The following is a 23,740-nucleotide window of genomic DNA, read 5'->3' as shown; positions in this document are numbered from 1 at the left end:
GTTTATAATTCTGAACAAGTTATATAAAAAAAAGTGACTCAGATTCTAAAAATAAAGATGGCCACATGACAACTATCTAATGAAGTTATTTTATGTGTTGTTAACTTAGTACCTTGAACCTCTCAGGTGAAAAATAGGGTATTGGCAAATCTAATGTGGTTAAGATCAGAGGATTTGGAATCTGTATATGTAGGTTCAATACCTGGTTCCACCACTTACCCATGAATTCTTGGTTAAGTTAATTAACCTATGAAGCCTCTGTTTCCTCATATATAAATGAAGTACTAAAAGTACTTAACTCATAAGGTTGTAGTTATAGGCATTTTATAAGAATTAAATGAGACCATCCATGTAAAGCAGGGGTGGGGAACCTTCTTTCTGCCAAGGGCCATTTGGATATTTATAACATCATTCACAGACCATACAAAATTATCAACTTAAAAATTAGCCTGCTATATTTGGTTAAACATTTAATTAACTCACTCCTAATGCCTTGGCAGGGCCAGACCAAATGATTTTGTGGGCCTTATGCGGCCTGTGGGCTGGACGTTCCCCACTCCTGATGTAAAGCATGCTTCAGAATGCCAGGCACCTAGAGATGCCTAATAAATGTTTGCTGTCATGATTGCTTGAGGAATAGTAGTAGTAATGTGTTTTCATATGTTGTGATATTCTTACATGGTCCATTATCTTATTAATAGATTCTGGAAACCGAAATGGAGGAAGTGAAGATAAGTCTAAAAATGCTGATAGAAACTATTTAAATATTTTACCTGGTAAGTATTATTTCAAATTGCAATTTTCTTATAATCATATACATTGAAATCAGATTTGAAACATTAGTTCTTATGGCATACGTCATAAAAAGTTTGTCAGTGTATCACTTTAAAACAGCATCGTATCTATATAGTATACTGTACTGTCACAGATGTTCTACAATTTAAATCTTATACTAGTACTGAGTTTTCTAGATCCGTATAAGAAAACTTGCTCAAGCAGTTGCATAAGCCTTATTGTTATTTGCTATTTTAGATTTCTTCTTTCATACATTGGTTTCTTAGTTTCTTTAATGAACCAAGAAATAATTTTACTCTGAAACCTAAACAATGGTACATAGAAATGTAAACAGTTGAACTTGTAGAGAGAACATGGGTCATCTAATTTAGAATCTTTCTACTTTTCCATCAGCTTTCTTACTTTCCATTTCTTTAATTTCCTTATTATTCTTGAGTATATAGTATATAAACTGGAAATTCAGTCTCTTGGTTCTATCCCAGATTGAATTCACTCTGATGATCCTTAATAGTGTTTGTATGACAGGGCATAACAAGGAAGGCCTATCTGTTTACTTTATAAGTGTAAAGTCTTTTAAACTAAATGGTATATTTTGCAGTTTCATAAATAACCAAGGTTATTTTTTCACATTTCCTTCCCAGATTTTCTACATTCCATTTAATCTAGGAAAATAGCATGACCATTTCTGGTATTACCTTGTCAGTCCCAGTCAGTTAACTTGTGGTCATCAGCTTCTGAATTTCCTTCCACCTTCAGATATCCTACCTTAGTGGATAATGTTAGAGGCCGGATTGCATCACCACTTTGTGGAACAGGAAACTGTCCTCCTCTCTATCTAAAAATACCTTCATTGAGACAGGAATCATTATATTTCTCTTCATAGATCCATAATTTAAATTATCCATGTTTTGTGGTTTTCTTAAAATGTACCAATCTTAATATCTCCGGAAGTAACATTGTCTGTTTTTTGTTTTAACTTAACTTTTTTTTTAGTTTTGTTAATCCTCACCCGAGGATATTTTTTCCATTGATTTTTAGAGAAAGTTGGAGGGAAGAGGGAGAGAGGGAGGGAAAGAGACAGAGAGAGAGAAAAAAAACATCAATGTGAGTGAGACACACCGATTGGCTGCCTCCTGCACACGCCCCAACCGGAGCTGGGGATGAAACCCACAACTGAAGTATGTGCCCTTGACTGGGAATCAAACCTGCAACCCTTCTGTCTGTGAGCCAGTGCTCTAACCACTGAGAAAAACCATCCAGGGCAAAACTTACCTCTTCATTGCTATATTTATTTCCTTCCTTGTTCCTTTTTGGAAAAAGCCTATAGGTTAGTATCTCGTTATCACCACCAAATCAGGAAACTATGCCATTAAGTCTGCATTAAAAAAGGAGTATTAAGTTCTTCAACTAGATATACAGGTAGCATCTGAATTTCCATTTAGTTAAAGGATGCCTACACAGCTAGGAAGTAAACAGGAGTGAAAAAAGATCCAAATCACGGTGTTTACCTATGCCGCCATCTTGGTCTCTCTCAGAAAAACAGTTTTATTCATATAATTTTTAACTAGTAGTTTTGCTTTGTCATTATCTAAGTATTTACAGTCTATATCATCTAATTCTCACAAATACTTTGCAAGAAAAGCCATTCGGCATTATTTTTTCCATTTTATACATGAAGTACAATGGATCTATAAGTTGAATTGCTTTACCCAAGATCACTCAGCCAATAAGTGCTAGAGGCAGATCTTCTTTTAATGCCCAATCTAGTCCTTTTTCTACAATATTATTTTGCTGTGATTACTGCTGCCAGCTCCACAGCCCCCATTTTACTAATGGGTAAAATGAGGCCCAGTGACAGGTCTTCTAAAGTCACCCAAAGCGATGTGGGGGTTAGGAGCGACTGCTCACTAAGTCATCTGCCTCACTGCTGGACCATGGCCATATTTCCTGCTACAACCTCCATCACCTAATGATCAGAGGAGTTTAGGAGGCAGTGCATTTCATTGGACCCACAAGGATATTGTCTCTAGGTTTCTGATAAGCTACCTGTGCCTTTTATTGCCTTCCAGGAAATTGTAACAAAACTATTTTTTATCAGATAATTTTTTTAACTTTTTATTTGACTAGTTTATTTTCATGTTTATATCTCTGTTTTTTCTTTAATTCCTTTTTCTGCTTATCTAATTCGTTTATCTTAAGTTAAAAAGAAAAACACCGCCTGGGGCCTGTCAGTGGCGTTCATGGGTATAATTCGTGTACACTGGTAACTAGAAATGGTTAAACATTGTGCTAAAGTATATTAAGTACCTTTAGCTATACTATTTGTTTATAAGTACGTATAAGTAAAATCCTGAGATAATGACTCTGAAGCCAAGGTGAGAAGAATGTGTGGGGGGAGGGGTTAGTGATACAAGAATACTTCTTAGAAGAGCACAGCTTTCCTAGAAGGACATATCAGAATTTCCAGGCAACAATGTGTATTTTTTAAAACATATTCTTTATGTTTTATATTTTATTTCTTTATATGACAGAAACTGCAGAATACAAAGGCTGATGAGATTTTATATTCTGTAATTAATGTGGCTACATAGAAAATGGAATGATTGTAGGAAGCATGGATTTTAAGTTTCCATAGGTACTGCTCTAAAATTCAATCTAAAACATTTGTTCATCCATTCATTCAACAAATATTTATTAACTACCTTCTATGTACCAGGTACTCTTCTGTGTGCTAGAGATAGAACATTAAACAAGGTAGACAAAATTCCTGGTTATGGAGTGTAAACAAATGGTCTCTTTAAAATACTCTCATAAACAATGACTTTCACTGCCAGGAATAGAATAAAACATAACAACCTGAAAGAGAAGTGAGGGGTGAGGAAGTCCTCCAGCCCCTGGAACAGTCAAGGAAGGCCTCTCCAAGGAGGTGGCCTTTGATATGAGACATGATTAATGAAAAGTCAGCCGTACAAAAACCTTAGGGACACCTTTCACAAAGCAGCCTGAATTGGGAACAAGCTATGCATGTTTGCAGAGCTGAACAAAAGCCAGTGTGGCTGGGCTGGAAGAGTGAGGTTGAGACAAGAGGATGTCAGACAAATAGGCAGTGTCCAAATCATATAGGCCTTGCAGATCACAGTAAAGCATTTGGACTTTTTTTTGAATGTGGTGTGAGCCTGTTGGGTGCTTTTACATAGGGGGGTTGATATAATATGATTTACATATAAATCATTTGCCTGCACTATGGGCAACAATGGAAACAGAGAGATTCATTAAGAGGCTATTACAAAAACCTAGGTGAGAGGTGATGGTAGCATGAACTAGGGTGATAGCAGTAAAAATGGAGTGCTCATATTTGAGATATTTTTTGGAGATGTTACTGAAAATAGTTGGTGGTGAATTGGATTGGGGATTGGGCAGACACACTGAGAGAAAAAAAGTAATGAAAAGCAACTTCTATGTTTCTGTCCTGAGCAAATAACTGGATAGAAATTAGAGCCATAAATTGAGATGGAAAAGAGCAGGTTTAGGTTGTGGGGATGACAGGTAGGCAAGTAACCTGTTTTCACATGTTAAGTTTGAGTTAAGTGGGACACTTTGAGCATTGATATCAACATAGAGATGATGAATACTCATTTGATTTACTTCTTGGTGGTGACTTCATACCAATTTATGAACCTAATGCAAAATTGGCTATTGCTTCTTTTTCGTCACTTTCTTTCCAAGAATTTAGAAGTGGTAATCATAATTGCTTCCTGAATTCAAAATAGGTTCCTGATTCACCTCTACTAGTTTGATACATTGATTGCCCATTCCAGCTCTTTATGCACTCCACTGATGGTGGTAATTTAGCCATTTGAAAATCATGATTGCATTTGTTGTTCACAGGAGAATTTTACATTACACGGCATTCTAATCTCTCAGAAATCCATGTTGCTTTTCATCTTTGTGTGGATGACAATGTGAAATCTGGAAACATCACTGCTCGCGATCCTGCCATTATGGGACTCCGAAACATCCTCAAGGTTTGCTGCACCCACGACATCACAACAATAAGTATTCCTCTCTTGCTCGTGCATGATATGTCAGAGGTGAGCATATAGGAAAATGCTGTAATTGTATGAATATATAACCTTCCATATAATAATCACTTTACATTTTAAAAGCACTTTTTTTTTTTTACTAATGGACATTTTTATCTCCTATCTGGTTAATAGAATTGAGTAGCATAAAATACAAAATAGTGAATAATTCTTAACCATTTATGTTCAGAGAATTATAGCATTATTCTATAGAAGGTAAACTAGAAAATCAAAATTATCTTTAGCTTTGGATAAGGCATATGATCCTACTCCTCCTCTTTTCTCCATCCTCCTCCTTTTTCTCCTCCATTTTTGTCTTAAATTATTTAGCATTAGATTTGCCTCCACATTTATGTTTGGCTTAGGCTAACATTAAACTTAGTTTGCATTCTCTGAGTCTGCACTAATAGGCAAGGGACAGAGATGCTAGATGACAGGAAGAAGCCAGCTTCATTTTAACATTTTGTCAAGGATGATCTTTGGATAATACAAGTATTGACTTCTGTAACTAAAACATGGTATAATCATGCACTTATTTTATTAAATACTGTACTTTATATTTTACATTTTAAAAAAATCTCATTCCATGACTGTTTGCTTTCTCTCCTACTCTCTTCCCTCACCCACATAAAAACTGGCTAGAGGGGCTAAGTTGTGGAAATAATACCAGGATTAAAAATTAAATTTCAAATAGTCTGGAGGAACAAAGCAGCCTCAAAAGAAACGGATGCAGGCACGTCTTTCTGGGAGAGCCAGGGGTCAACCTGGTGATAAAGGGCCCATGTCAGCAACTTGCTGCTGCCTGTCTTGAGGTGGCATTTTTTTTTTAAAAAGTAAAATGGCTGATTGGTAAGTGCAGATTGTGAATGTCAGGAAGGAAGTTTGATCATTGATTATTAGAAGTTATTTACCAAAATAAAAGATGTGTGTTAATGCTATATGGTAAAGTGTGTAAAAGGTTTTATGTTTTGCTTTTTAGAGTGGCTGAGCCTCCACTTAGACTGATTATAAGAGGCCTCATTTTTAAATGCAATACCCTATGTAAACACACACACAAATCATTGCCCTATAAGGCAATATGATTTCAGTGCTTTTCCACTTATAGTCCATTTGTATTTTCACCAGACACATTATTATTTTGATTAAGAGAATTCTGGTTCCATCCTGAAAGTTGCCTCATATTTCCTAACCTCTCATTCCATTCACTTCTGTAGCCTGTCATACCTAATATGGTATCAGGGGAGATTGACATCAACATGTTTTTCCCCCACTGTAGCTTTATAAAGTCTCAGTTCCATCAGGAATTTTTAGCCATTGTTAGGTTATCATCACTAATTAGTCCATATATAAAAGAGCTTTTGGGGAATAACAAAGAAAGTTCGTAATGAATTCCAGCCACAAGAAAACCTTCAAACATTCCTGCAGCTGCGCTCCTGGTTAACCAGTTTATAAAAATGGTCATATGTAGGTGGGAAATAACCTCAAAGCAGTGTTTCCAAAAGTCACTAAGTTCGGATTTACTTCAGACATCGGATACTACCAGCATTCCCTCTCCCACAAAGTTACAAAAGTTACATGTTTTAAATCGGGACAGCCAGCTGCAGAACATTAAGTTTGTTTCCAAAGTGTCCATTTTAATTCACAAAAGTATATTGGGCCATGATCTTACCATTTGTTGCATTTAAACATCCATTCAGGTCAAGAAGTTTATTCTATAAATTCAGACAACACTACACAGGATATAGCGGTAATATTTGTCTTAGGTTTCCTGCATTTTCAGGTGTTGTTTTCTTCCTCTAACAGAATTTGCTAGACACTCAGTTACCACATTTTAGTGTGTGCGTGATGATACTGTCTAGAACAGACTATAGACTACGGTAAATAAAAAGAGCTGTAGAAATTAATTGTAGTTTGTTTTTTTTAACAAAGGAAACAATAGTCTGTCAGTAAGAAGAAAAATATACTGATATTACTAATTTTATCTGTGTAGGTCTTTGTGATCTGAAGATACTCTCTTACTGGAGTTAGTCTAACCTGATACATGTGTTATGAACCTGCAAGTCAAGAATCCTATATTCCTGACTTTCTTTTTTTCTTTTTTTTTAAATTGATTTCAGAAGGGACAGATAGAAACATCAATGATGAGAGAAAATCAATTATCAGCCGCCTCCTGCACTCCCCCTACTGGGGATTGAGCCCACAACCTGGGCATGTGCCCTTGACCAGAATCAAACCTGGGACCCATCAGTCCGCAGGCCGATGCTCTATCCACTGATCAAACAGGCTAGGGCCCTGACTTTCTTTTATTTTTACTATTAATTTGTTGAATAATCTGGGACTTAGGAATTTTAGTTGTAATTATTGTGGTTGGTGAAGAGGTTGTTTTTAACTTTTTGTTACAGTATAATGCACATATAGAAAATACATATATCATAAATACATAGCTCAAATTTTTCAAACTGAACAGCAATGTAACAAATACCCAGATCATTGAACAGAACATTACCAGCACCCAGAAGCCACCCTCATGCTCTTTTCCAATCATGTAAACCACAATCCCCCCCAAAAGGGTAACCACAATTTTCAGTTTGAAAAGCAGAAATTAGTTAGGTGTGTTTTTGTAGTTCATATAAGCAAAGAATCATACAGTTACATACTCCTGTATCTGGCTTCTTTCTTTCACCCAATCTTATGTTCATGAAATTTATTTATATTACCGCTTGTGGTTGTGGACTTCATTCTCATTGTTATATGTCATTCCATTGTGTGAATTGTAAGCACAGAGCTTACAGTTTTACTATTACTGTTTTACTATTTTGGGACATTGGGTAGTTTCCAGGTTTTGATTATTGTGACAAATGTTTCTATGAACATTCTATACATACATGTTGGCATTTCTGTTGGGCATATACTTAGGGATGGAATTGTTAGGTTTCAGGGTGTGCATATGTTCCACTTTGGCAGAAACACCCTCAGAGTGGTTGTAACCCACCATGGCTTTTGAATATGAAAAATGAGAAAGCCAGAGTAGTTCTCACCTTCTGATAATGACTGTGAAACAGATTAATACAAGTATTTTAGGTACCTCAGTGGCACATATTTGGGAGTAAAGAATAATTTTGCAATTTCCTTCCTGTTCAAAAACTCATAAAATAATTCTGATATCTAACTTCCAAGACCTACAGTGAAGACCTGTATACCATCTAAATCGTAGTCACCTCTACAGTTAGCCTTACCCTAATTAGAAGATTCAAGTTGAGTCATCAAGGTATGGCCATTAACTTTAGACAGTACTGTCTGCAGTTTAATCAGAATTGACATTTTAATTTCACAAGTTTAGGATTTATTCTGGGTGTTCAGTGCCCACTTATCATCTAAAGTATAGCCATAGATAGCCATAGGGCCCAATTTTCTGCCTCAGTTCCAAAGTCTGAAGTGTTTCACATGATCCATTCAGCTTTTTCAATGACTTTCTTTCTTTCTTTCTTTCTTTCTTTCTTTCTTTCTTTCTTTCTTTCTTTCTTTCAACATGGTCATCTTCTCCCTGGTTTGGGGCCGACATGGGGAAAAGCATGACCAGACAGCTAGGTACACGTACCATCTTAACCAGGATAAAACAGGACAAGAAGAGAAACGACAAGTGCACGTTGAAATATTTAGGTGTGTGTTTTTGTCACTGAGAATGCTAGTCTGTTGATTCCCTTTCTATGAGGTAAGTTTTCTGTGTCCACAATTGAGAAAACAGAGGCTCAGAAATAGTAAACATCTTGTTCAAGGCTCCAAATTGGGAAGTCAGAGAATTGGAGTTAGGGTTTAGGTCGGTTGCCATGGAGACCACGGCCTTGCCTGCCCATCGATGCTGCTTTCAAAAGGCAAAGCTATCAGAAGTGCAGAACCAGTGGTTTAAACATATTGGCTCATCTGGTGATGTTTTCTGAAGGGTGTGAACATGAATCATTAACACTAAGATTAGTCTGGTCAGAAAAAAATAAACCACAACTCACCCAGGCATTAGAATAAACAACCTCCACTGGCTGGCATGGCTCAGTGGTTGAGCGTCAACCTATGAACCAGGAGGTCACGGTTTGATTCCTGGTCGGGACACAGACCCAGGGTTACGGGCTTGGTTCCCAGCGGGGGGCATGCAGGAAGCAGCCGGTCAATGATTCTCTCTCATGATTGATGCTTCTATCTCTCTCCCTCTCCCTTCCTCTCTGAAGTCATTAAACATATATTTAAAAAATAAAAAGAATAAACAACTTCCATTAGGTTGGGGGCACTAAAGGCTATGTGAAACTCACCTGGATAATCTATACTAATAAAAGGGTAATATGCTAATTAGACCGGACATCTTCCGGACGTCCTTCTGGACAAAGCCACGGTGGCAGGGGCCAAGGCAGAGGCAGTTAGGGGCGATCAGGCCAGTAGGGGGAAGCAGTTAGGGGGCGATCAGGCCAGCAGGGGGGAGCAGTTAGGGGGCAATCAGGCCGGCAGGGGAGCAATTAGGGACGATCAGGCCAGCAGGCAGAGGCAGTTAGGGGAGTTCAGGCTGGCAGGCAGAGGCAGTTAGGGACAATCAGGCAGGCAGGCGAGTGGTTAGGAGCCAGCAGTCCCGGATTGCGAGAGGGATGTCCAGCAGTCGGACATCCCCTGAAGGGTCCCGGATTGGAGAGGGTGCAGGCCAGGCTGAGGGACCCCACCCCCAACTCGTGCACGAATTTCATGCACCGGGCCTCTAGTTACTTATAATAGTATAAATAGTAATAATTCCTTGATTCTGGTTATTTTCATGGTATTTTAAAAAGTGGTGTATTTTAGAGTAACATTTTAAGGTGATGCAAATACGTATTTATTCCTATATATGATCCTTCAATAAAATGTTTGACATAAGTGAAAGATAAGTAGGCCCTTAAGGACTAAAACATCATGATTAATTGAAAACCAGCAGAAACAACCAAACATAGAAACAGATATACAAAGATTTGAGGCACCAGAATGGACACAAACCATAAAATGGTTGATAACTATCTTTAAAAATTTTAAACAAGCTTAAAATGCCTTCAGGTAAAAAGATGCTATGAAAAATGACCTAGCAACTACAGAATTGAGCTTTTAGTTGCCTAAAGAAATTTGCATGAATTTCATGCATCGGGCCTCTAGTAGATTATAAGACAACTGTCAGATAATGCTTTGGTATATATAAAAACGAGTACATTTAAAAGATCGAAATAAATGGAGAGATAGTCTGTGTTCATGGGTTGGAAGGCTCAATACTTTTATCAGTTCTCTTTAAAGTGATCTATATAGACTTAAATGTTAATCAAAGTCCATATAAGTACTTTCAACAATAAAGAATTTTAAAACAAAAAAAACCCCAAAACAATTAAAAATTAAAGATCCCTGAATGAGAAACTTAAGCTTTTGAATCCTATTTCACCTTATAGATGATATTAATAGGATCCAAGATTATATTTGTCAATTTGAAAAAATATCTCCCCAAAACTACTATAGCTTTTTTTTTCAACAGATGGAGAACCATTAGCTTGCTTGAGTCAATAAGCTTCCAACTATTTTATCTAGCAGCCTACCAGTAAACTATTTTTGACAATGTGTAAACTCAATAATATATGTTGGTGCCATTAGTGTTGGTCTTTGCAACTGAGATTTGATATTACAAATACATCTTGTTGTAATTCTTCTAGAGTCTAGCATCAGGAATTTTTTTAATTTTAAATAAAATATTTAATATCATGACAAAAATTCATATAAGGCAATTTGGAAGATATTAACAAGGTAATTCTAAAATTTACATGAATGCATGGAACCAAAAATTTTGAAGAAGAACAAAGTTGGGGATCTTACACTAATTGATTTCAAAACTTACTATAAATGTATAGTAACCAATACAGTGTTACATTGGCAGAATAGACTATGGATCAAAGGAATAGAATAGAGAATCCAGAAATAAATCCAAGCATATATGATCATTTGATTTCCAGCAAGGTTGCCAAGGCAGTTCAATGGGAGAAAGGCTAGTGTTTTCTCTCTCTCTTTTTTTAAATTATATTTTTATTGATTTCAGAGAGGAAGGGATAAGGAGAGAGAGAGAAGCATCAATGATGAGAGAGAGTCATTAATCTGCTGCCTACTGCACACACCCTACTGAGGATTGAGCCTGCAACCCGGCATGTGCCCCAACTGGGAATTGAACTGTGACCTCCTCATTAATAGGTACTCAACCACTGAGGAACACCAGCAGGGCAAAGGTAGTGTTTTCAACCACTAGTGTTGGAAGAATTGGATATTCATATAGAAAAGATAAGCTTGAATTTTACCTCACATTATTCATACAAATTAACTTCAAATGGATCACAGACCTAAACCAAAAAAGCTAATACTATAAAACTTCTAGAGGAAAACATAAAAGGAAACCTTGATGACATCAGGTTAAGCAAAGATGTGTTAGGACACACACACACACACACACACACACACACACATACACACAAGCCATAAAAGAAAAACTTAATAAATCATACTTAATTAAAATACAAAACCTTTTTTATCAGAAGATACTGTTAAGAAAATGAAAATGCACATTTCAGACTGTCCCATGGCCTTGGATGATTCACTGTACCTTTCTTGGTGTCTTTTTTTTTTAATAAAGGTTTCTTATGAAGTATAAATTATATACATTGTAAAATTCCATGAAAACATAAGACATTATTATTGTTTTAAGAAGAAGTATAAATTATATACATTGTAAAATTCCATGAAAACATAAGACATTATTATTGTAGTTTTAAGAACTATCAGTATTTCCTCTTAGCTGTAGGTAGATATTTCTTAGTCACCTTGCTTTCTCTGTAGATTATGTTTTTAAACTAGGGAGGAACAAGTCAAAATACAAAAATTCGTCATTGTGCATGTGTATACTCCCATACGGCACTGTTCCTCTTTGTGAACGTTGAAGCAGAGAAGTATTGTAAATATAATGTAAACATCAGAAAATTTCACTAGTCATTTTCATAAGCTTCCAGAACTTTGGAAAAGAGGATTCTGGACATTTTAGTCCTCTCAGTAACTAGACCCCTTTTACTTATCAATTTTAAAGTATTTTGGACACAAAAAGTAGTTTCCTATCAAAGTCTTTCTGTAAAGAAAGTCACTTTCTTTTTAGATTTCCATAAATAATGACTCACTCAACCTAAGTTTCTGAGCATCTATATGCTCAGTATTATAGAAATATCGTAAAGGTAATAAAGGTGACTAAAAAATAGTTCACACAACTTAAGTAAAGAAAACATAAATCCCATCTCCCTACCTGTTTCTCCTCCACACACACCCCTCCAAAAAGGACAGAGTAAAATGTGATTGTTGAGATAAAAGAAAAAAACGACACCATTCATAGCTGGGGAAGTACTTTATGAAGGCAAAGGAAGTTAAGCTGGACATTGGAGAATGAAGATCAGATTTCAACAGATGGAAATAACAGGAAGGGCATTCTAGGTGGAAGAAATGGCTTGCGGCAGAGTGTGAGGAGGTGGGCGACAGCATTACAGATCATATTCAGGCAAAGGTGGGCAGATGTGCATGAGTGAAACCGTTTTTAAATTTAAAAGTCTAGAAGCTGCGGTGGTTTTGGTCCTAATGTAAATAGCCTTGAGTACTAAAATAAAGTCTTAGATATTATTCATGAGACAATAGGAGGCAATTATAAGTTATTAAACAGGAATATAATATGATCACAAATGTACTTAAATTAGCCAAATCAGTGTTTTGGAGGGGGGTTGGAGTCCAGGAAACCAGGTAGGGAGTCATAGCAGTAAGTAGGCATGAGGTCCAAAGACCTTGAGAGTTTGGTCAAGAACTAGGATAATTGAGTGACACATGAGCCCCCAAGAGGGGTTGGCAAGTTTCATGAAAAAAGGGAGTGGTCATTAATGGGAATTATGCCAGAAAGGTCAATCAGAATAAGATTGAGAAAAGTTTTGGTAATAATCATCGAATTACAACTCAACATCTAAAGTAAAGATCCATGAGTCCCTACTGATTAAACATGATTGGATAAAAAAAAATGAAGGGAGGGTGGGGAGGGAAAAGGGAAAGGGGAGGGAAGAAAGGGGAGGGGAGAAGAGTAAATAAATCTCCCATGCAGAAGTCCAAATAATTTATGTACATACTCCATCCTTAAGGAGGGGCACAAAAATACCTTCACCTTTTAAGTGTGTGCTGCACACAGTGGATGACTTCTTTCCAAAGAATCCAGTGTGGAAAGTTCGGGGGAAGGGATAAATTTACAATGGAGAAACAAAAAACACTACCAGTACTTGTACCAGGTGATCCAGGTCAATAGCAACAGTCATAAATCATGTTGACAGTATGTACCCTTAGTATTATGCCATGAAAATGACACTTAAGCACTGTAGACTTCCTACCAAAATCCATAGCGCAAGTCTAATAATCACAAAACCCTCAGGTAAATTCCAAGATAAGGCATCCTACAAAATCTGACCAGTTTTCCTCAAAGCTCATCAAAAACAAGGAAAGTGAGAGACTCGCAGGCAGGGAAGCCTAAGGTGACATAATGACCCAATATGCTTTCCTGGATGTGATCCTGGAACAGAAAAAGTCATTAGGTAAAAACGAAGGAAATCTGCATAAACTGGATTTTAGTTAATAGTAATGTATAATAGTAATGTAGCGGTAGTGTGTGTGTTTTTTTTTTGGGGGGGGGTGTTATAGGATGATTTTTTTATTGTACTGCATTTACAAAGAAAACAGACAATGCACTCAGTACAAAGAATAAAAATGTATTTGGGGTTTTATTTTTATTGGCAGCGACTAGAAACCCTTTAGTGAGATCATGACAATATGACAATATTATGGCTATATTCAGTAAAGGTACATGGGGTAATTGCAAGGTCAAATTCTACAGCTACTTCTTTCTATGGCTTCCAATTCATCTGGCTCCTGAAATGATAGGGAGACAGCCTTTATTTGTTGGAAAACATTTCCTAAATGAAGTTATAGGTTCTTAATTTTTTTCATGTCAGCTGTTAAAATGAGGTCTTGTATTTGTGTGTGTATATGTTGATTATTTCACTTAAATATCATGACCAGAATTTCTGTAATTTCATAAACTATTATTTCACAGTGTAGAAAAGAATTCAGTTGTAGTAACTCATATATATGTATTTATAGTATCCCAAAAAATGAATAAAGGCAGTGTTTATTAAAATACATTTCATTTTCAAAATTGATCTATCAGCTGTTAAAGTGTGTATACATTTTCCCAAAAACCCAAAGTGAATTAGAATTGCTAAAGACTTTTTCCTGCTATTGTTTGCTTTAATCTGTTCTCTTTATTCTTGATAGGTGGCTAAATGGCCTCACTCTTAGTAATATATTAATATATTAGTTAATAGTAATGAGTGTGGGAGTTAATAGTAGGGGAAACTAGGTGTGAGACTATAGGGAAATTCTCTGTATCATTTTCATAATTTTTTTGTAAACCTAAAACTTTCAAAAAAAAAAAGTCTCTTTTTAAAAAACTATCAGGGTAATGCCATTTTGAATCTATTAAATTAGTAATAATGTCGAATAATATTTTAAGTAATATTTAAATATCCAGATGCTAGTGAACATATGATGAAATTGGATGGTGCATACGTTGCTAATGGCTAATGTAAATTGATAAAACTTTTAGGGGAAGGACCTAAATTTTATAAGTATACTAAGAAATTATTCAAAAACAAGATACAGAGCCCTGGCCAGGCAGCTCAGTTGATTAAAACATAATCCCAATACACCAAGGTTTTGGGTTTGATCCCTGGTCAGGGCACATCAAGAATCAACCAATATGCTAAGTGTCCAATCGTCTGGTCGGCCATTCAACCAATCAAAGCATAATATGCTAATGATATGCTAAGGCCGCTCAACCACTCGCTATGATGTGCACTGACCACCAGGGGTCAGACGCTCCAACCAGCAGGTTAGTTTGCTGCTAGGGTTGGGCCTATTGGGATTGAGCGAGACGGGCCAGACACGTCCTGGAGGCCTCCCATGGTCCCTCCCCGGCTGGCCAACTTCCTGCATCCCTCCCCTGCCCCAATTGTGCACCGGTGGGGTCCCTCAGCCTGGCCTGCAACCTCTCGCACTCCAGGACCCCTTAGGGCAGCAGTTCTCAACCTGTGGGTCGCAACCCCTTTGGGGGTCGAACAACCCTTTCACAGGGGTTGCCTAAGACCATTGGAAAACACATATATAATTACATATTGTTTTTGTGATTAATCACTATGCTTTAATTATGTTCAATTTGTAAAAATGAAATTGGGGGTGACCACAACATGAGGAACTGTATTAAAGGGTCGCAGCATTAGGAAGGTTGAGAACCACTGCCTTAGGGATGTCAGAGAGCCGGTTTCAGCCCTATCCCGAAGGCCAGGCCAGGGGACCCCACTAATGCACAAATTCGTGCACTGGGCCTCTAGTATATGAATAAATGGAACAACAAGTCTCTCTGTCTCCCCCTTTCTAAAATCAATCAGTAAATAAAAAAATACAGATAGATATGTATACTCACACATATACATAAATATATTCACTGCAATGTTATTTAAAAATAGAAATCTAGCTATAAGGGGCTGTTTAAATAAATTATGATATATTAGTTCAATAAAACAACAGTTTTTGAATTGTGTTCTGAAGATTCCCCCAGAATCCTAGCCCTTTCTGTGGGGGGCGGGGGGGGGGCGGTCAGCAAGATTTTTATTAGTTTTAGTTCCTAATGCAATAAATACGTATAGTACGTATAGTATGTTTGTATAGTACAGCAAATGGAAGAAGTCATGTGCCTTAAAAAACACACACAGAGAAATCCAGCTAAAATTGACTAATAGTTACCTGAATTTGTTCACAAACTGGATAATCAACATTATAGATAAATTAAGATCTGAGTATGTATTTTTTAGAGTTCTTTAGAAACAAGATTTGTTTTGTTTCTGTTTCTAGGAAATGACTATACCATGGTGCTTAAAGAGAGCAGAACTTGTGTTTAAGTGTGTCAAAGGTGAGCATAACCTTATATTTAACAACGACCTATATATCTTCCTCCCAAATACTCAAAATAGAGCAATAGGAGAACGATTGTGAACGTTACTCATCGTCGGGTGCCTCAATTAAATGGTTTATTAAGCAAATATTTCATAGCAGACTTTTTTTACTTATCCTTTCCTAGACACAAATATTCAGCCCTCTTCAAATACAAGATATTTTGATATTATTTATATTTTGCTCTGATTATAGCTTGTTCTTTATTGTCTTTTATTCTTTAAAAAAAAAATAGAGCCATATGTTTAGCCTTCGATAACTTATTTTGCTTTTATTGTATGGAGACTGAAAAGGACTTGAGAAATCTTAAGTAAGTGTGTTGACAAAGCGACATTAAACATGTCTGGCATGGCGAATTCAGGCTGCAGATGTTTATCTGCCCTGTAGGCTGAGCCTCTCTTGCAGTAAATGACTACATAAAAAGTCAAGACATGAAGCCCCACAATGAAAATTCCGTTTATTTCGATGAAGGGCTAGGTAGGCTTGAAGCAGAACGCATAATTCAGCAAAGTCTATTGTTCTGTTTTAGGTTTCATGATGGAAATGGCTTCATGGGATGGAGGAATTTCTAGGACAGTGCAATTTCTGGTACCACAGGTGTGTTATCTTAATATATCTCACCCCAATTTAATCTCTTTTACAGTATTTTTCACAGATATAGTGAGCACACTGCCCTAAACTCAATATAACACAACAAAATGCTAACAGCTTCCTCTTTTTTAAGTGTTTGGATGCCAAAAAGGCACTTAGTTTATTGTCAATGATGTTAGCATCTACCATTCCGGGGATCTTTTTATTTAACCCCAAAACCAAACTTGACTTATTTGCCCTTTTTCCCCCACATATGTGTGATATAGATTTTGAAGAGCTCATAGATAAGGGCATCAGCAGAGAGTGGCTCTGTATTCTGTGTGGGCCTTAGCGAATCAGTGGCACTTTTAAAATTGATTATACTAGTGTTATCTAGGGTCTTTCTGGTAATCAGACCTTATATGATAGGAACAACATATGTTCTCAGAGGATGGAGCAAGGAAAACACTCCAGTCCTTAGCTGCGCAGTTAAATCAGTCATGAAAGATAATTTTTACATATTGAACTCTATGTCTAGAACTAGTTCCATAATTTAAAATATTTTAAATGTTTAAAAAAATCAGTTATGATTTAACAAATACAAACTTTTTTTTAACCTCCTACAGAGTATTTCTGAAGAAATGTTTTACCAACTTAGTAACATGCTTCCCCAGATCTTCCGAGTATCATCAACACTTACTCTGACATCCAAGCACTAAACCCTTATATCTCACCATGCTGGCAGAAGAGGATTGTTAACCTCTCCAGGAACTTGAGCTCTGCTGGGATTCTGTCAAGCAAAGATGCCCAGAAAGAGAACTTGCGACCCAAGCCACAAATCAAATCATGATAGATGTCTGTTAAACATTCCAAAGACTCATCTACCGTACAGGCTGATGATCAGCCCCTGATGTATACATTTATTGTTAAAGTCTCTATGAAAAAAAAAGTCTTTTCCTATTGTCGTATCCTATCTGTGAATATTAGTAGGTTTAAACTTCCTATATCTCGTGCAAGGACACTTGATGTAGGAGAGTGTTCACTGCATTTTCATAAAGACATTTGTCTTTTCCCAAAGGTATGAATCTTATCAGGTACAAGACTTAATTAAGCATACAAATAAAATCTTTCCTCTATCTTATTTCCCAAGTGAAAATTTAAAAGCACTGAAATATACATTACACATTTGGACGTCTTGTGAAAATATTTTTTTGTCGAAACACAAATATATGAGACATAAACATTTTAAAATTCTTCTATTTCAAAAACTTGTTTTTAATGTACTCTTACTAAGGTTTTATAAGTTCAGAGTCAGAAAAAGATATTGGATTCTTTTCCTCAATCTCATCTTCCTTATGTGACTTGCCCTTGTCTGTTAGTAACATTTCGTGAGCTGGGAAAATAGTGTGCTTATTTGCAAGCCCAGTGGAAAGTTATTCTAAACCAGCACCTGGTAGTATTGTAGTGCCCATCAATACTGACAGTCAGACAGTGAGGATCATTTTTATTTCTCCATCCTGTTGTCTGCATTCTCAGCATCTTTAACCATTCTTCTAGTGGAAAGTTTTTTACTGATATGATGTCCCCATTTCTGTCTCTGCTCTGTTTCCTCTCCTTCTCCATTGTTTTTCTTTGTAGAAATACTTTTTCAAGTGCTGCATATCGATTATGTATCCCACCTGTAACATTTGCAATGAGCACTCACTACACTGACCAAAGGCATTTACAAAAGCAATCGTTTTGTCAAATTCAAATTGTATGGATGTTGTAAATGGCCAATGGAATGATATGGAGGACCTTTGACATGATAAAATGTTATATTTTGATTCCAAGAGACAAAAAGCACTCGATTAGTATGCCTACGTATAATAACTTGGAGAACCTCTTGGCATAAAAATGCTTCCCCACACCATGGAATGTGTCTTGATTTTCTACTCAAGGAAATGACTGTCCAAGTAACCACACTAAGGAGTTTATCCACTCCAGACTGTGTCCATTACAAACTAACACTTTCCAAATCCTTTTTCAAGGAACCTGGTGATCCCACCAAGAAAAGGGTAGGTAGGTATTCTACCCTTAGAGCAAGAAACTGTCTTCCAGACACTACTGTTACCATTAAGACAGATTCTAATGCAAAGCAAAATAGACAGAAGTAGAAATTAAGGGTGTGCTCTAGCAGTGTCAGAGACTGTATGAGTTCATAATGTGACAGGTCAGGTTGGAGGCGGGTATAGGAGGGTCAGTCAATAAAAGGCATTGAGACTGCACAGAATTTCTGTAAGTGTATAGCCAACATCTTAAAGGGTGCATCCAGGGTCAGGGTGTGGGAGTGAGGGTTCATTCGCAGAAACTTGGTGAATGCAGCTGCCCAACCCTTTCTTTGTCTCATCAGGGCTGTTTTATTAAATTATAAAGTGGTAGCTTTCACTCCAGGGCAACTTGAAGTTTCTATTTGGCCTATGAATGAAGATGAATTTAAGTACTCATTATTCACATGGCAAGATTAGAATAATACTTATGTTACATCACTGATATGAAGACACACCAAACACTAAGTTAGCAACATTATATAATGTAAGTTTCTAACTATGCACATTTCAATAGTGGGGGTTTTAGTGAAGCAGTAGATGAGGAAGTCTGGAGTTCTGTATTTGGACTGGGAAGGATGAGATTATGGCCTTCTGAGTATTCTAGAGGGCTGCTTAGAAGAGAGTGATTCAGGAACTTCATGAATGATGTGAAGAAGGAACTTTAGTAGGCTGAGACTAGGCCATTCTAGCTATGAGGAGCAGACATAGAATGAAGGGAGGCAGTGATAAATGGTCAGATGTTGAGAGAAGCTGACCACAGGAGCCTTTTGGGGATGGGGATGGGATTAGACGGCCTGGGCCTTAGCACAAATAATGGTGAAGTCTCTCAGCATGAATTTTTCTATTTGTGTAAACAAATATTCCCAAAACAATGACAATCTGGTCCTCAAGGCCTTCAAAATATGTTTCGAGAATCAAGCAGGAGCATTGAGCCTGAGGTCTCATTCTGCTGCTCTTTCCCCCTCCCCCCATTTCTGTTCTCAAAGCACAAAACCAAGCAAAGCTATAACCTTGCCATTGATCAAGAAGTGTGGTACCAGGTGTGCTCAGCATGGCACTGTGACTAGAATGGAAGAAATGCATGAAAAAGAATTTCAGCAGAAACAACTTGCCAGGGAATTGGCAGATCTCGGCTATCTTTTGTGTCACTTCAGTTGGGTCCTGGCTAATTCTCAGAGGAAGAAAAAAATGTTCCACAAAGGAAAGATGAATTTACAGAAATATGCCTGTGCTAGAGGCCCTCTGAGAATCAGCAGAGCTGTGCTGGAAGAATGGACAAAGATAAAGAGTGAACCTCAGGGCAATTTTTAGTTTCTAGATGAAAACAATTGCTTTTCTCTTATTTAGTTTTCCCATTTAAATGAAATTGGACTGCTTTGCTCAAAAGAAATTGTGGCACTGTAAAAATCATTATAATAAAAAAATACAACTATTTAAATGAAATACCATGTATTTAGAATCACTTAGATCAATGCTTTTCTATCCTTTACCCATCAAAGAACATTTCCATTATCTTCCTCATATTTTCCTGAAATAGTTTGAAAAGGTAGTAAAGAACTGAAACAATTGAACAATCATTTGAGCAATGGTCTGTTTTTTGTGAAAGACATGTCAATGGAGCTGAGTGATCGATGGTATTAACAGCAGTACATAGTATCACATAGAATTATCATTGTAGGGTTCTGGGCAAATTTATAAAAAGAAAACCTTGCCATTTTATTTAACCTGCGAGGTCTCATCCTAATGAAATGAAAAGTCTTTCTGGAAAGACTTTTTTTTTTAAAATATATTTTATTGATTTTTTACAGAGAGGAAGGGAGAGGGATAGAGAGTTAGAAACATCGATGAGAGAGAAACATCAATCAGCCGCCTCCTGCACATCTCCTACTGGGGATGTGCCAGCAACCAAGGTACATGCCCTTGACCGGAATCGAACCTGGGACCTTTCAGTCCGCAGGCCGACGCTCTATCCACTGAGCCAAACCGGTTTCGGCTGGAAAGACTTTTAAAACAGCTCAATGACATACTTCAGACACCTTTAAGGACCATTAGGAACCCCAAGCTGGGGACCACAACTTTAGAAATATTTATGTGAGAGTACGTTACAAAGGAAGGGCCAAGATAAGGACAACATAAGTAGCAGGTTGAACCTGAGGGATCCCATTCAATAAACAGCAAGCGTTTGCCAAGTGTCTTCCAAGATTCGGCCTCTGGAAACCTATGCAAAGGTGATGCTACTTTAGGAACTATTGGATTAAAGAAAGAATACTTGGCAAGCTTCTCCATGATCTGTGATGCTGTCGATCTCTAATGGCCAGGACAAAATCTCAACAAAAGCAGGGGAATGGATGAATAGCCTTCTAAGGTGCCCTGTAGGACTAAGAGGTACTTGTGATGTCCTATTCGATATACAATATTAAAATTATTGCCCTAACCAGTTTGGCTCAGTGGATAGAGCGTCAGCCTGCGGACTGAAGGGTCCCAGGTTCGATTCCAGTCAAGGGCATGTACCTTGGTTGCGGGCACATGCCCAGCAGGGGGTGTGCAGGAGGCAGCTGATCGATGTTTCTCTCTCATTGATGTTTCTAACTCTATCCCTCTCCCTTCCTCTCTGTAAAAAATCAATAAAATATATATTAAAAAATTAAAATTATTGTAATACACTCCACATCTCTCTTGCTGGTTTTCCCCTCTGTGGGAAAACAGGGTTTCTGATATGTTAAAATTCAAGATATATCAGGCTTTCTGATAGATCCATATCTAAGGCTTGCCAAACTTTATTCTCTGTATAGTCAATCCTCATTAATCATGGACTCTGTACATGTAAATTCCCCTCCTTGCTAAAATTTATTTGCAACTACAAAATTACTCAAGTCATTTATAAAAGCACATAGTCATCTACAGAAGCAATAGTTTCATCAGATCCTAGTTGTGTGGATATTGTAACTGGTCCACAGAATGAATTGGAAGACCTTTGACAGCACTTTGGCATCATCTGAGGACATGCGCAGAGCAGTGAAAAAACTGAGTCGCTCAACGCACACATTCCCAGCTGAGAGAAGCAAGGTGACCTTCTTCAGCTCTCCGAACATAAGTAGATGTCCTTCTCACAGTCTATTTACTGCCACATATTTCACATTTTTGTGCTTTTTGGTGATTTTGTTATTTTAAATGGCCCCCAAGCATAGTGCTCAAGTGCTGTCCAGTGCCCTAAGTGCAAGAAGGCTGTGAGGTGCCTCACGGCGAAGACATGTGTTAGTTCAGCTTTGTCCGGGCATGAGTTGTGGTGCTACTCAACAATCTGTTAAATAAGGTTTCTTTAAACAGAAACAACGCATAAAAAAGGTTCTAGACAGATTGGCTGGTGAGCTGTGATGAGAGGCTTGCAGGAACCTAGCCCTATATTTCTCCTGGGAGTAATGGTTCAGGATTTGCTAATTCAGTGTTCACAGCACAAGAATCAACTGTGCATGTGTCTTCTCTCGCAGGTGAGAGTGCATACATAGCTATATGGACACATTTGGCACATGGAGAATAAAACCTGGAACACATGACCAGAGAAGCAAACAGGTCCTTCCTGGAGATGTTTAAGAATTAAGCAGAAACCGTGCTGACACAGGTTAGGTCTGACTTCTGCAGGGGGAGAATGTATTGGTGGGTCTCTCCCTCCCTCTTTTATTCTCCTACTTTCTATCCTTCCCTCCTTTTTCTTTATAATGAATTCTGGTTTCTTGTTATCAGCAAATCTGTTCTCAAAACTCTACTCGGAGCAACAGTATAGCATCAGAGGGGAGCACAGTCCCTAAAGTTAAACAAACCTGGTTCAAGTGTGGACACTCTGCTTTACTCACTGTGGCCTGTCACATTGGGCGTATTACCTAACCCTCATAAGCATGTTTCCTCATCTGTAAGCTAGGAAAATTAGTAATAGTATCTACCTCACTGAGTAGTTGGAAGGATTAAATAAGAAAGTGCACACTACCTGGCATATAGTCATTCTATAAATATTTGCCACTATCCATTCTCCTTCCTTTCCCTCATTGCTTCCTGTCTCCCCTTCCTTTCTTCCTTCCTGTCTGACCTTTCTCTTTCTTTCCTTCCTTCCTTCCACTAGATAGTAAGGACACTACGTTGCTTAAAACACCATGTCCTCAAGGAGTTTACAGCCTGCCTGAGCTGGGAAAAGAACACATTGTATAACTCACAGTGCCAGCCAGTGTATATGGTAAAGGTGTACAGTCAGTGCATAATAAGGTGTACATGGAGTGTGGCAGAAGTCAAAGTGGAAGCATGAGCAGGCAGTGGGCCAGAGGGATGTGAGCCCCTTGAGAGCAGACTGCCTAGCCCTGCCTTTCTCTGGCATTGAGTGGGTACCCTCTGGGAGCCCTTGTCACTCTCAATAGGTCAGGCACAAATCCTCCTGGCAGACAGACAGAGTGTCACCTGTGCCAGTGGCAGCAACAACTTCAGATACAAAGGACAGGTCAGGTTAGAATGGCAAGAGGAAGTCAGTCACAAGGTAGGTGAGTAAACCTGTATTTGAGTGAGGCAGGAATAATGATCACATTTTTATAGGTGAATCTAGGTTTTAGATATAACAGTAGTATGAAGTAGTTACGAAATTTACAGTCTCCTACCCCACGTGGCAGCTATGTAGAACTTGCCCTATAATGCCTCATGTCTTGTAACTATCTTGTCAGTGAACTGATCAGGTGTTCGCTGTATTACAAATGACATACTGAGGCCAGAAAATGAAATGTTGGCAAAAAGAATTAAAGGCTAGGAAGGTACAGAGAAGATGTCCTGAGGATGAGAGAAGAGGATTAGAACCCAGAAATCACTGGGTTCTAATTTCTGTACTTTGTGTGTGTGTGTGTGTGTGTGTGTGAAGGGGGAGAAGGCAATAGGAAAAGTACATCTTTTTTTTTTATCATCATTATGGCTATCTTGTGTAGTATGTTGCACTGATGTATTTACTCTTCTAAATTTTCTTTTATTGTGAAACTAGAGGCCCGGTGCACAAAAATTTGTGCACTCAGTGGGGAGAGGTGGTCTCTCAGCCCGGCCTGTGCCCTCTCGCAGTCTGGGACC

General features: G+C 37.7%; 1 protein-coding gene across 4 annotated transcripts in view; it reads left to right on the top strand.

Moving 5' to 3' along the window:
- LOC102255424 (chromosome unknown open reading frame, human C12orf4) overlaps positions 1-17,744 on the top strand; it is a 54,470-nt gene extending 36,726 nt beyond the window's left edge. For all 4 annotated transcript variants that reach the window (XM_014548353.1, XM_005877013.2, XM_014548354.1 and 1 more), the window contains exons 10-14: positions 702-776; positions 4,684-4,886; positions 15,891-15,948; positions 16,519-16,586; positions 17,186-17,744. In XM_014548353.1, coding sequence (XP_014403839.1) covers positions 702-776; positions 4,684-4,886; positions 15,891-15,948; positions 16,519-16,586; positions 17,186-17,278 — 497 coding nt within the window. In that variant the 3' untranslated portion in view covers positions 17,279-17,744. The remainder of the gene's footprint in view (positions 1-701; positions 777-4,683; positions 4,887-15,890; positions 15,949-16,518; positions 16,587-17,185) is intronic.
- Positions 17,745-23,740: the final 5,996 nt, after the last annotated feature.

Source organism: Myotis brandtii, unplaced genomic scaffold, assembly GCF_000412655.1.
Source record: "Myotis brandtii unplaced genomic scaffold, ASM41265v1 scaffold504, whole genome shotgun sequence".
Classification (NCBI taxonomy): Eukaryota; Metazoa; Chordata; class Mammalia; order Chiroptera; family Vespertilionidae; genus Myotis; species Myotis brandtii.
Note: the sequence above shows the minus strand (reverse complement) of the source record. Positions and strands in the feature narration are given on the sequence as shown.